This window comes from Mercenaria mercenaria, chromosome 14 (assembly GCF_021730395.1).
Source record: "Mercenaria mercenaria strain notata chromosome 14, MADL_Memer_1, whole genome shotgun sequence".
Classification (NCBI taxonomy): Eukaryota; Metazoa; Mollusca; class Bivalvia; order Venerida; family Veneridae; genus Mercenaria; species Mercenaria mercenaria.
In genome coordinates, this window is record NC_069374.1 from 25,622,256 (window position 1) to 25,637,074 (window position 14,819).

At 36.4% G+C, this 14,819-nt stretch overlaps 1 protein-coding gene across 4 annotated transcripts; it reads left to right on the forward strand.

Annotated features, from left to right (window-relative positions):
* Nucleotides 1–4,671: 4,671 nt before the first annotated feature.
* Nucleotides 4,672–11,913, forward strand: LOC123527070 (2-oxo-4-hydroxy-4-carboxy-5-ureidoimidazoline decarboxylase-like). Of its 4 annotated transcripts, none has more exons than XM_045306329.2 (3): nt 4,672–4,775; nt 10,416–10,612; nt 11,379–11,913. In XM_045306329.2, the coding sequence occupies exons 1-3, from the start codon at nt 4,765–4,767 to the stop codon at nt 11,726–11,728; spliced, it is 558 nt and encodes a 185-aa protein (XP_045162264.1). In that variant the 5' UTR covers nt 4,672–4,764; the 3' UTR covers nt 11,729–11,913. The 4 variants fall into 4 exon arrangements, with proteins under 4 accessions (XP_045162264.1, XP_045162265.1, XP_045162266.1 ...); XM_045306330.2 differs by lacking the exon at nt 4,672–4,775 and adding an exon at nt 4,782–4,948; XM_045306331.2 differs by lacking the exon at nt 4,672–4,775 and adding an exon at nt 6,870–6,983.
* Nucleotides 11,914–14,819: the final 2,906 nt, after the last annotated feature.

Here is a 14,819-nt window from a genome sequence, read left to right on the forward strand (position 1 = left end):
AAATTCAATGACGCCGAGGGACAATAAATTTATTTACCTGATTTTTACGCGTTTTATGCTAGAATAGCGTTAGCGCATGGTCTTTTCTTGTTCTAGCAACAACAGAATCCCGAGGGAATTTTTGGTACCCTCTCCCTAACGGGCTCGAGTACCAACCAATCCAGAGGGATTCTGCAGATGTTGTAACACGAAAAAATATGCGTTATCCCTACAACAAAATTATATAACATTATTCAAACTCAAACTATAATTATATGAAAAAAATAGTTATATTTCATTAATTCAAAATTCAAAATGTTGCCATTGTAAAATGTTTGCTTGGTATGCATATCTAGTAAATTTATTATTCAGTTTACTTTGTGAACCATTTACGAGTAAAAGAAATTTCAATGTGACCAAACTTAGTCAGTGCCATTTAATGTTCTGGAAAATGATGAAGCCTTGGGTATATATATAAAAAGGTAATATTAAGAGGAAATAATATTTTTTTCGGTGGTAATGACGGGTTACAACACACTAAATAGATGTTCTTCGTTATTCTATATAAAATTGACATATTTCCAATGGCTGCAGCACACAGCAGGACCCATTTTAAATGTATGTAACCTACATTTCTTGAAGAATATTGTCAGTGATGAAAAAAAATCAAAAGAAAAGTGGGGGTCATGTTTGATGCAAGAAAATTATTTCCAGTCACACACACTGCAAAATCAGCTGAAAAATGAGACCCCAAATTGTAGAAGTTGTGTATGACCTAAGATTCTATGACAATTCTGTCATTCTATCATTTCATTATGAAAAAATGTTTCCAAAATAAATGTCAAGCATAGATCTGTCATGTGATTCAGCAAAAATTGCAAAGGAAATAAGACAAATAGCTTTACAGAGCAAAAAAAAAGAACAAATAAAAACAACAAACAAACAAACAAACTTAGGACTATTTGAATCTGCCATTATGTGACTACCATTTTTTCAAGCCATTTTCCTATTTAGTGTCTGTATGCACAAACATGAGAATGTTGAAGTTGGATATGGATTTCAGTCTCCAAAGTGTCCAGTTATTCTCGCTAAGAGAAAGAAACGTTAATATACCCTCACAATACTACTTACATGAAACACTCCTAGAATCCTAGTCATTGTATATATGATATTTGAAATTTGTTTTAATTTGTGTTGTACCATACCATGTATTGTATATATTGAAATAAATAAATCAAAAGCCTTTGATCGATGCATTCACAGATTGTAAAGCACATAGGTCGATGGGAAACGTATGATATCGCCGATACAAGGTCAATTGATTTAAGAGGTCATTTATCATATAGCCTTATTGCATAAAAAGAAAGACAAAATATCAGCGTCTGTAATATTTCCATTCTTGACTTGTTGAGCCATCTCTGGGTTTCCACTTTTTTCTTTTTCTATTGTTACCATCAAAGCTAGCCAGTACTTATCGAATGGTATTTCAGTCGATACACCTGAAGAAATACCATTCCATCATGCATAGGCCGGTCATGATTTGAACTATGTTGGCATTTGTCCGCTAGACAATGCTACATGCCTAATATCTAAGTTCTGTGCATTTTGGTTTAAGACAAGAAGATTTTCAAATTAAGGTTATCCCTATACAACTCTATGTAAAACTATGTTTTCACCCTCACCCCACCCCAGAATGTGGCCATATTCAATCCTAACCGTAGAACAAGTGATTCCGAATGTGAATGTAAAGTTCATAATTATTCTGGTATCTGAACGTTGCAGCTTGTTTTTATGCCCCCGGAGGAAGGCATATTAGTTTTCAACTGTCCGTTCGTTCGTTCGTTCGTTCGTCACAACGTTAACTTTTTGCATGAAGGCACTTTACTCGCGAACCAATGCACCCAGGACCTTCAAACTTCATATGCTGATAGTACTTATTGAGTACACGACCCCTACTGACTTTGGGATCACCAGGTTAAAGGTCAAGGTCACAAGATTAAACGTTAACTTTTTGCATGAAGGCACTTTACTCGCGAACCACTGCACCCAGGACCTTCAAACTTCACGTGCTAATAGTACTTATTGAGTACACGACTTCTACTGACTTTGGAATCACCAGGTCAAAGGTCAAGGTCACCAGGTCAAACGTTAACTTTTTGCATGAAGGCACTTTACTTGCGAACCAATGCACCCAGGACATTCAAACTTCACATGCTGATAGTACTTATTGAGTACACGAACCCTACTGACTTTGGAGTCACCAGGTCAAAGGTCAAGGTCACCAGGTCAAAGGCCAAGTCGCTGCGGGGCATTTGTCACCAATAGTGACAGCTCTTGTTGTTGTTTAAAACAGTAGTTCTCAGTTGCTCACACACTCATACAATACCAAGATTATAGACTATTTTTATACGTCAAGAATACTTGTGTGATGAGGTCAAATAGCTCAAACGACGCAAGATTGATACTTGTTACTTTATTAAGAGCTATAGCCAGTTGCTAAAGAACTGGCTAAAAATCAGCTCATGCTCTTGATGACTTTAAAATCCGCTATGACGCAATCGATGTATTATATAAAGAGAAATATTGCATATAGGGTGTTTTCTTTATCATATTTCAGGAAAAGTCGCTTACACCTTGCAACATAATTTTAAGATTAACCGAACATGAAATTTGTAAGGTTTTACTTCCGTAGCAGTGCTTGGGGCATTATACTGATGGCGGTTGTCGATGCTTTTCCAGTGTTTCGAATCCTCAACATTGTGGCGGTAATGTCAACATCTGGTATGTCTTAACTAGATGTGAGCCGCGCCATGGGAAAACCGACATAGTGGCTTTGCGACCAGCATGGATCCAGACAGCCTGCGCATCCGCCCAGTCTGGTCAGGATCCTTGCTGTTCGCTAACAGTTTCTCTAATAACAATAGGCTTTGAAAGCGAACAGCATGGATCCTGACCAGACTGCGCGGATGCGCAGGCTAGTCTGGTTCCATGCTGGTCGCAAATCCACTATGTTGGGTTTCTTATGGCGCGGCTCATGTAATAAGATGTTTATTCCTTTTAAATATACTCACATTTGTCATAAGCTTATCAAGTTACGTAGTTCTAACATTATTTTATGTTGCATGTTAAGCAGAAATAGAAACAAACCCGAATAATTCTATGACAAATGCATTGTGTTACATAATTGATATTGATAGTCATTGTGTATATGATGCGGTACAAGTATTCTAAAAAATCTCCTTACAAAATCGCCTTTCCCCCGTTTGACTGTACGAAATTGTTTTAATAAACGACACAAATGAAGATATATGATAGGAAACTGACTCGTTTGCGCCCCAGTTGTACGTATGCAATGCATCGGTAGAAATTCCTTTAAATCATACTCTCATGTGTAATTTCTTCCATATTTGACCATTTTTTTTTCTGCATAAGAATCATCTACCACTCAAACAACGTTGAAAACATCTGATCAGATGACGCTTTGGCAAGCCTTAATAGTTGAATTCTTAACCATATACTTTATGTTACATATAGTGGTATGTTGTTACATATAGTGGTATGTTAACGCTGACAATTAAATCTAAACCAAACATAACATGACACGAGTCTTGACTAAGTCTTGCTTCTTTTAATTTGCGTTTAATTATTGACAGTATATATTGCGTGTGATCAGCAGGTTGCTTGAGAAGACGCTTCTGCTTTATTGTGATAGTGTTATTGCAGGGGAGCGGTTATCAACACTAGCCATACCCAATGGCCATATTCAAAATTCTTTTCGAAATTACATACTGGTTATCATTATTCGCCAACCTTTGTGCTGAGAAACTTTAGTTCGAAAAAAGGTTTGAAGTGTCTTAGCGTGTCTTAGGAGATTTGTTTTGTCGTTAAAGAAAATAAAGAAAGAAAAAAACAGCACAATTTTATGATATGACCATAAACCATCAAATCAAAGAAGCCAACATTCTAAACTGGAGTTTTGTTCACACCGCAGTGCAATGCAGGTGAGTCGGAATCGCGACATCAGCCAGTCTAGCAGTTCTAATGAAGCATTCTGGTTTATGTACATGTAATGGTCTGATCACCTCCTTTAATTATATTCAACAAAAGTACATTCAAGTACATTGATAGTAACTGTCTTAACAGTGTAGATAATCAACATTGGTGTTGTACGTGAATCTCATAAACATTGAGAATTGTCTGCCATTTCCTTTGTCATTCTCTATCAAACTTAATTGTGTTTCGCTTCGGCAAGTTGTAGGACACGTGACATCTCAATGTTGTTCTTTGTTTCTTTTTAATAATTTGTCTAATATAATAGAAATTGACGTTATGTATGTAATGTAATGTATTTGCTTGCTACATACTTTGTCAGTCAATATGTGTTCTGTATTTGTATATAATGCTATGTATATTGTATATATTTATGTGCTATACTCTCCCTATGAGGAGGCAATAAAGATATCTATCTATCAAACTAGACTAGAACTAAAAACTCTTATTTAGCATATTTATAACGCAACGTCGAAAATGGCGATTTAAAAAATATATATATATATACATTGTATATATTTACATTGTATATATAAATATACACGCGCACATCGTAGCGAGTTGCACATTTATGCGCAAGTTTATCTTTGTTCTTCGATGTTTAAAATATTAATAACCTAAATGGGGCTACGCCTATGTAATGAAAAACGCGATTACTTCCCCTCACAGTACACAGCATTATCGAGTGTATGTTATACTAAGAGGTTACGCGGATAAACAGATGATTTGCTTTGTATGATTAATAGGTATGATAATTTTCTGTCATTAGAGCATTAGCGGGATATGGCATCTGAAAATAAATTAGCTTCCTATTACTCGATTTTAGTTATGATTGAATTACATTAACTGAAATGTTATTAAACGATTGTACTCAGTTCTGACGAATACAAAATAAAGCATTTCACCGGCGGCGGAAAAGGTAAGCCTATTTCTACTTCTGTATCAATAAGCTGTTTAGTGTAGAAAAATATATTAACCTGCTGAAAATGATATTTGAATATCTTTTGTTATAATGTTAATATAGCTTTTATCTTGTATTTATGTTTCTACAAATTCAAAAAGATGAACAATATTTAAATACATCATGTAACGCTATCTCTTGATCACTGAAAAAAAACCAACGGAATCTTGAGTGCTCATATGTCATCATGATGTAAGGTATGTGTGTTTTATAGTTAATACCTTTTATGTACTTAAACGTGCTCTATATTAATTTAAGTTTATCTAGAGGTTTTAAATACTGTAACAGTTACTGTCGCTTTAACTTGTATTTAAGTTAAAGCCTTTTGCTTCTGATTTCAATGTATACATTACGTAACATGCTTTTCTAATTTCAATTTATCTTATGTTAAAATAACGCATCGAGAGCTCAGCGCGAAACTAGTCTATCTGCTTCTATTTCTATATACCCTTAAGCTAGTTTCGCGTTGAGCCCTCGGTATGTGTTTATTTGTATTATAAACATGTATCGTTTGCAATAAAATATGTTTAAACTAAAGTAAAAGCGATACTGTATGAAATAAAAACTGTCTTCGCGAACATGTTTTTATTTTCCGTTGCTGGTCATGCAGTTTTCACACGGAGGTCTTTACCTCCATGGTTTTCAGTAGCAATGTGGAAAGATTTCTAGAAATAAAACCCAGCTTTAAAGAAAACTTCACCAGTACATATAACATCATGTGACATTGTCATATATATCTGGGTCAGACTGTATGTACTATGCCCCAACGATAACTTGATATTTACAAACATGACTATAAATAGATTAAAATGGAGCATAGGGAATTCAACATTTATCTAAAATGTTACAATCTAAATATTTCCAGGTTTTGTACCAGTTACGAATTAGCTCAGTGGTAAAGCATACAGTCCATATTCAACAGATCTTTTGCCGTGTGGGTTCGAAAGCATCAATATTTATTTCTTTTTAAATTTATATTTCACCTTTGCTAAAATTTAGATTCTTCATAGCTCTGTGCAACACGACAGAGAGGTATCGAAAGGCGATATTGCAGATGAGAATAGTTTTTGAGTTTATTACACAACAAAATGATTTTGATTAAATGCATGCACGTAGCCATGCAAATATGAACATACTAGTGTTATATAAAGACATAATACAAATACAAGTATGCCACGGGCAAATGTCGAGCCACCAGCACATTTGACCTCTTAGTGCGACCTGGACCTTTGACCTAAGGACTGTTCTTACGCATGACACTCCGTCTTATAATGGTGAACATTCATGCCAGTTACATCAAAATCCTACCATGCTGAAGGAGAAATGCTCCGACAAACTTCAATTTGACCTTGAGATAGGAACATGGAGTTTGCGCATGACAGCCTTCTCATTGAGTTAAATATTATTGCGAAACTCTAAACAAGATTGGTCCATGCATGTCAAAGTTATGGTCCGGACAAAATCGGACAGATGGACGTACGCACGCACATACACAGAAAGTGGCGACTATATCGAGCTCACCGCAAGCGTGCTTGACAATAAACCATCAAAGAAAGAAACAAAAATACGGAAGCAAAAATGAAAACGAATAGGAAAAACAAAAACAAAAATCTGAAAAAAACAACAAAACAAACCCTCGTGAGGATTCGAACCCACAAAACGATCCGCTTACACCCAATCATTGTCTGCATTTTATCCCACTGAGCTATGTTGCCATATACTTTTACTGGATATTTGAAATGAAACAAATACTAATATTTGCTTGTCAAGTAATGTGCAAGCATTATGAATGGTTATTTCATCAGTTATCATGAATTAGACTCGTCCTCGCGTTTCGGCGGGAATCACGTTATCATTGGGGATTAGTATAAACCGGACCAGTTTATTTTATAAGTACAATAACACGGCTGACCCATTTAAACGAGCTGTACTGAAATGAAGTCTGTGTTTGTACAAATAAAAGAATTTAGCATCCAGTTAGGACAATTTAAAGGTAAGTTAGATCCAAATTTCATATCAAAAGATGAAAAATTACTTCATATAGTTAGTAACAAGTTTGTATATTAACAGTACTATGCACTAGGTTTAAAATAGTACATACTGTATGTATAGATACACGTACTAGATCTACCATTGAAAATACAGGCTGTTTTTTAACAATCTAGACTATTTAATATTAAATTTCATTATGAATTTAGCTCTATGGAAACCTACTTTATATATTTAGTATAGGTAAGTGTTTATTAGTAAGCATTTATAAAATTAAATTGGTCTGGCGCGGTGCAGACAAAAGGGCAGGCTTGCAGAACAATGGTATGGAAAATAAACAGCAGGATAGGTTTGCAGAACGATGTCACTATGTGAAGTAAACAACAGGATAGGTTTGCAGAACGATATGTCATTATAGGATAGGTATGCAGAACGATGTCACTATGTGAAGTAAACAACAGGATAGATTTGCAGAACGATATGTCAGTATTGGGTAGGTTTGCAGAACGATGCCACTATGTGTAGTAAACAACGGGATAGATTTGCAGAACAATGAAAATATGGGAAGTAAACAGCAGGAAAGGTTTGCAGAGCGATGATCATGTGGGATAGGTTTGCAGAACGATGTCAATATGTGAAGTAAACAACAGGAAAGGTTTGCAGAAAGATTTCAGTATGGGAAAGGTATGCAGAACGATGTCACAATGTGAAGTAAACAACAGGGTAAATTTGCAGAACGATATGTCAGTATTGGGTAGGTTTGCAGAACGATGCCTCTATGTGAAGTAAACAACGGGATAGATTTGCAGAACAATGGAAATATGGGAAGTAAACAGAGGAAAGGTTTGCAGAACTATGACAATATGAGATGAATTTCAGAACATGTCAATATGTGAAGTAAACACAGGAAAGGTTGCAGAACGATTTCAGTTGGAAAGATATGCAGAACGATGTCACTATGTGAAGTAAACAACAGGGTAAATTTGCAGAACGATATGTCAGTATTGGGTAGGTTTGCAGAACGATTTCAGTATGGGAAAGATATGCAGAACGATGTCACTATGTGAAGTAAACAACAGGGTAAATTTGCAGAACGATATGTCAGTATTGGGTAGGTTTGCAGAACGATGCCACTATGTGAAGTAAACAACGGGATAGATTTGCAGAACAATGGAAATATGGGAAGTAAACAGCAGGAAAGGTTTGCAGAACTATGACAATATGAGATAGAATTGCAGAACGATGTCAATATGTGAAGTAAACAACAGGAAAGGTTTGCAGAGCGATGATCATATGGGATAGGTTTCCAGAACGATGTCACTATGTGAAGTAAACAATAGGAAAGGTTTGCAGAGCGATGTCAGTATGGAAAAGATGACAATATGGGATAGTTTTGCAGAACGATGTCACTATTTGAAGTAAACAACAAGAAATGTTTGCAGAGCGGTGATCATATGGTACAGGTTTCCAGAACGATATCACTATGTGAAGTAAACAACAAGAAAGGTTTGCAGAACGATATCACTGTGTGAAGTAAACAGCAGGAAATGATTGCAGAACGACGTCACTATTTGAAGTAAATAACAGGAAAAGTGCATGCAGAACGATGACAGTATTGGATAGTTTTGCAGAACGATGTCATTATATGAAATAAATAACATGAAAGGTGTGCAGAGAGATGATAATATGGGATAGAATTGCAGAACGATGTTAATATGTGAAGTAAACAACAGGATATGTTTGCAGAACGATGACAATATGTGAAGTAAACAACTGGATAGGTGTGCAGAACGATGAAAATATTGGAAGTGAATAACTGGATAGGTTTACAGAACGATAAAAATATATAAAGTAAACAGCTGGATAGGTGTACAGAACAATGAAAATATTGAAAGTAAACAACTGGATAGGTGTACAGAACGATGAAAATATTGAAAGTAAACAACTGGATAGGCGTGCAGAAGCGTGAAAAATGCTTAAGATAACTTTTCTTACTTAAAAAGGGGGCATACTTTTCCAGTGTGGCATACGGTAATTATCAAGCCGTGAAAAAATTAAATTAGCAAGCCAACTAAGATACCACATCTTATATTAATTCAATGCCTCGTATTTATTCAATGTCACGACATGTTCAAGTTATGCTTAATCATTATTACATGTACATACAATGGACTTTGCAACGTAACTTGTTTCATGTGTTTTTATCTTCCATTGCATTAACATAATTAAAACGGTCCCTGACATTCACATTATTTTTTTTTACTAACCTTATAACGGTATTTCTCCATCAAAATTCTACGAGTGCACTTGTGAGGCATTGTAGCTTTCAGTAGGAGAATCTACATGTAACAACCTGTAGATCTTAAGTTTATGTTGCCCATTTCCTGTTTGTGAAGTTTTATTTTTATATATTATATTCTTTATTTATCAAAGTTCTTCAATACAATAGTTTAGCAAATACTTAGTACTTTAAGTTTACTATTTTATTCATCTAATTGATGGCGATAACTAAATCTTTGATACAGATATTACTTCCTTGGTCATTCGGTCTAACGCAACTCCATTAAATCTTTTCCCTTACATTAGATCATAATTGAGCCGCACCATGAGAAAACTAACATAGTGGCTTTGTGACCAGCATGGATCCAGACCAGCCTGCGCATCCGCGCAGTCTGGTCAGGATCCATGCTGTTCACTAACGGTTTCCCTAATTACAATAGGCTTTGAAAGCGAACAGCCTGGATCCATGCTGGTCACAAAGCCACTATGTTGGTTATCTCATGGCGCGGATCATATGGATACTAATGATCATATGAATAGTAATACAGTACTATGATTTTTTTAGATTTTTCTTTCTTCCACACGTTTGGTCTTTTATGCTTTTCCCTTTAATGGGACCTTCTGTTTCCTCACATACATATTACTATAGAAGATTGTTTTTTTTTTTTTTTTTTTTTTGTTTTTTTTTTAGATTTTACTAGTTTAGCAAGCTCAAATTACAAAATGGTCATAAATTGCATCTTAACCATATTAATTATTATTCTCAAAACGTTTTCGACTGGCATCTCTTGTCATAACATCAACGTCAATGACTACAACAACAAGAGGGAAAAAAATTCCCTGAAGATGCATGTATATACAAATGTACTTGCTTTTTTGTTACTGGCCATTTTGTCATATATTTTCCGCAAAATAAAGACAGATTAACAAAACGAAAAAGCAATGATGAATTGGTATAACTTATTGTCTGATATTAAAGCTTGCACCATTTGCCTTTTGTTGTAGAAATAATTGCTTAACAATTTTGTGTAATCTTACGTCCTTGTTTTCCCCCAAATACCGCTATAAAATTTGACAAACTGAGCCATCTTCATAAAAAAGGCCATTTCACAAGGTATTTTACCTGGTTCATAACTTTGATTCATTTTCTTTGTAGAATGACAGAAGAAAAGAGAAAGCGGAACATATCAGAAGTGAACTCTCTAGCCTACGATGATTTCATTGCGATATTTGGTAATGTAGTAGAGCACTGTGCGCTCTGCGCAGCGGTAGTGTGGGGAGACAGACCATTCCGAAACTACGGAGAAATGCAGTCAAAATTTAATGAATTTATAGAACAGCTTCCTCTGTCAGGTATTACAACAGTTGTTTTAAACTTTATGTGTAATCGGATAGGTATGACTATATGGATGTGTTTGATTCATGTATAATTAAAAAGATATGATTGAATGAATGTGTTTACTTTAAATATGTGTATGATATGTTTGCCCCGCTTTAAGTGTAATTAACATAGATATGACTAAATGAGTACGTGTACTTTGTGTGTGGTTAAAGTAATTATGATTGTATGGATGTTTTTACTTTATTAGCTACTTTATTAGCTCACCTGAGCACGAAGTGCTCAAGGCCGAGCTATTGTGATCAGTGATTGTCCGTCGTCCGACAACACTTTCTTTTAATCAACAGATCCTCCTAAACTACCAGGCCTATTTTGATGAAACTTCACAGGGATGTTCCTTGGATGGTCTTATTTAAACATTGTTCAAATAATTCAATTTAATACTATACGCTGGTTGCCATGGCAACCGAAAGGAGAAACTGAAAATATCTTCTTGTCCAAACCAACAGGTCCTAGGGCTTTGATATTGTGTATATAACACCATCTAGTGGTCCTCTACAAGGATTGTTCAAGTTATCCCCTAGGGCCAACAAGTATATACTGTAAACACCTTGTTGTGCGAAAGTCAGTTTAGCTTGTGTTCGTACCTTTTGCTTGTAGAAAGTCATATCGCAAACGGACATTAATTGCAGAATGATGTTTTAACTGAAACTAATTGTATTTACAATAAAAAAATCAGTTTCTTATAGAGACAACTTACTTATTTAAATTCTTCTGCAGGTAAATCTGGAGTTCTTCGACTTTACCCGGACCTTGCCGGTAAACTTGCACAGTCGAACAGTCTTACATCTGAATCCACAAGAGAACATGCTAGTGCCGGGCTAGATAAAATGACGGAGGAGGAGAGAGAGAAAATGTCGAAGTTGAATACGAAATACAGGGAGAAGTTTGGTTTTCCTTTTGTTATATGCGCTAGAGAAAACAAAAAGGAAGCCATTTTGTTTGGTTTGGAAAGAAGACTCAATAATTCTGTCGAAGTAGAGGCAAATACAGGCACAAATGAAGTGAAGAAGATATGCAATCTTAGGTTAAAGGATCTAGTGGACGAACACTCTGTGGCTAAATTGTGATTGCAGAAAAAGCTAGTTGGATGTTTATTACTTACATACACTGAGTAACGTAATTACCTGTGTCATATTTAGAGATTTTTATTGAAAGACAATCTGAGAGTACTTTTAAGTATGTCATAATGTTTCTAACAGAAACCGAATAGAATGATTAATAAGGTGATTGGAAAATTAAATATGAAAGTTTTTGTGGTTATATCAATAACAAATCTGTGGAGAAATCTAAATACCAATGTCAGAACTGTCCTTTTTAACAAATTTCAGAGCCCGCCCGCTTAGCTCAATAGGAAGAGAGCAGATCTTCGGATCGCGGGGTCATGAGTTTAATCCCCGGTTGGGCCGTATGTTCTCCGTGACAATTTGATATATCAAGACATTGTATCTTAAATCATTCGTCCTCCACCTCTGATTCATGTAGGGAAGTTGGCATTTACTTGCGCAGAACAGGTTTGTACTTGCACAGAATCCAGGAACACTTGTTAGGTTAAAATGCCCGCCGTAACATAACTGATATACTGTTGAAAAAAACAACAACAACAACAAACAAACAAAAGCCTATGTCAGAATTATCCTTTAAATTAGCCTGTAGATCTTCAAGTATCTGGTACCACCATTCGTGGAATAACTTTATGAACGTAGCCTCATGAAAACAAACCCTACAGCACTGTGTATATCGATGTGTAAGTGATTTGCATTTCCATATAAATACATTTAGTAAAACAGGAAAACATAGGGAAACACAGCGGGGCACCGCCACGGAACGGTCAGTATATAAAACTCATTATTGTTACCTGGGTGTTTAAACCGACAAAAGAGGAGCACCGGCCTTCGGTCTTAATCCCGTCGTGTTCCAAAGTTACAGGTCAGAAAAAATAAATGTTATCCCCGCCAGGTGAATCCCAGGTACATGCAATAGTAAAATTACAAATCAGTGACTGACCTGAAAGCAGCCAGGTTCACCGTTCTGGTGGATTCTGTACATGAGTTGGATTATACATCTACTGGGATCTATAAATGGCCGGTTACAAAAATAGTGGACTGAAGTCTGTATAAATTAAACAGAATATAATATGTTGTATAGATCTCAATTAATATTCAGTGGTTTGTTAGTATTAGAAACACTTTATCATTTTTTGAGAACCAGAGTGGGAAAGATAATTATTTTCAATGGGTAACATGAGTATCAGCGTGTGGTCCCACCAGAGAGTATAACCTCCCAATCAAGATGCTGCGAGTTTGTGTTTTGACCTGGGCAGTGATGTAAGTGACGATCTCCAACTTGGGGAATGATCTCAGTGACGATCTTTGACCTGGAAAAGCGTCCGCCCGTTTAGCTCAATAGGGAGAGCGCATGTCTACGGATCTCGGGGTCGTGAGTTCGAGCCCTGGGCGTATGTTCTCCGTGACGATTTGATGAAAGACATTGTGTCTGAAATCATTCGTCCTCTATCTCTGATTCATGTGGGGAAGTTGGCAGATACTTGCGGAGAAGAGGTTTGTACTAGGACAGAATCTAGGAACACTGGTTAAGTTAACTGCCCGCCGTACTGTTGAAAAAAAAAACGGCGTTGAACCCTAAAATAAACAAATTGACCTGGACAATGATCTTGGTGACTATCTCTGACTTTGGCAATGATCTTGCTGGATGATGATTATTTTCGGCAAATGTTCTCGGTGACGACCTCTGACATGGGCAATGATCCTATAGTGACAATGTCTTACCATCGCAATGATCTCAGTGAAGTTTTCTCACCTACGCAAGTATCTCAGTGACGATCTCTCACCTACGCAAGTATCTCAATGACAATCTCTGACCTGCGCAACGATCTCAGTGACGATTTCTCACCTACGCAAGTATCTCTGTTACAATCTCTCAGCAACGCAAGTATTTCGGTGATGACTTCTCACCTACACAAGTATCTCAATGACATCTGACCTGGGCAATGGTCTCAGTGACGTTCTCTCACCTACACAAGTATCTCAATGACATCTGACCTGGGCAATGGTCTCAGTGACGTTTTCTCACCTACGCAACAATCTCGATAGCAAGTATCTCAATAGCCATCTCGAGATCTGACCTAGGAAATGATCTCAGCGGCATCCACCCGCCTACACAATTACTAGTATCCCACTGACAATCTCTGACCTGGGCAATGGTCTCAATGACGTTCTCTCGCCTACGCAAGTATCTCGAGCGTTGGTCTACGGATCGCAGGGTCGCCATTTCGATCCCCGGGCGCGGCGTATGTTCTCCGTGACGATTTGATTAAAGACATTGGGTCTGACATAATTCGTCCTCAATCTCTGGTAATTCATATGGGGAAGTTGGCAGTTACTTGCGGAGAACAGGTTTGTACTGGTACAGAATCCAGGAACACTGGTTAGGTTAACTGCCCGCTGTTACATGACTGAAATACTGTTGAAAAACGGCGTTAAACCCAAAACAAACTGACCTGGACAATGATCTCGGCGATGCTCTCACACGCAAGTATGTCATTGATGATCTTTGACCTGAAAAATCTCCGACCTGACTTGGGCAGTGATCCACTGTGGCGACCTCGGACCTGAGCAAATATCCTTATGACGATCTCTGATCTGGGACAATCTCTAACCTTGGCATTAATGATTTCAGTGACGATCTCTGGGCTGGGTAAGGAACATTTTAGGGAGGAGAATGTTTTTATTCAATAGACATGATACTGAAAATAACAGATAAGTCTATGGCTTTTTCAGATACTACATTTAGCATAACATAAATGTACTACTACATTCTCTCATATTTATGTACATCTTGCAATTTTCAATCAAAATTAAATTTGTATGCATCATTCCCTTTTATATGGTATGAAACAGAAAAAAAGACAAGTACAATAAACATAGTATACAGTGCGAACAATAAATATTACAGATTTTCACACTATTCTGTGAAGTTAGCAATTTTATTAGGTAATTATAAAATATTAGTTTTTTTTTTTAATTTGCCCTACAATGTTATTTAGCTCAAACAATTACTTTTCGAATGTAGGTATTATGAAAAAAAAGCCTTACAAATGTCCATGTGTTAAACACTAAATTAGTTTGATTTGAGGCTTGA

Coding starts and splice junctions, on each gene's coding strand:
- LOC123527070 (XM_045306329.2), top strand. Junction 10,613..11,378: donor AGAACAGCTTCCTCTGTCAG/GTATTACAACAG, acceptor ATTCTTCTGCAG/GTAAATCTGGAGTTCTTCGA.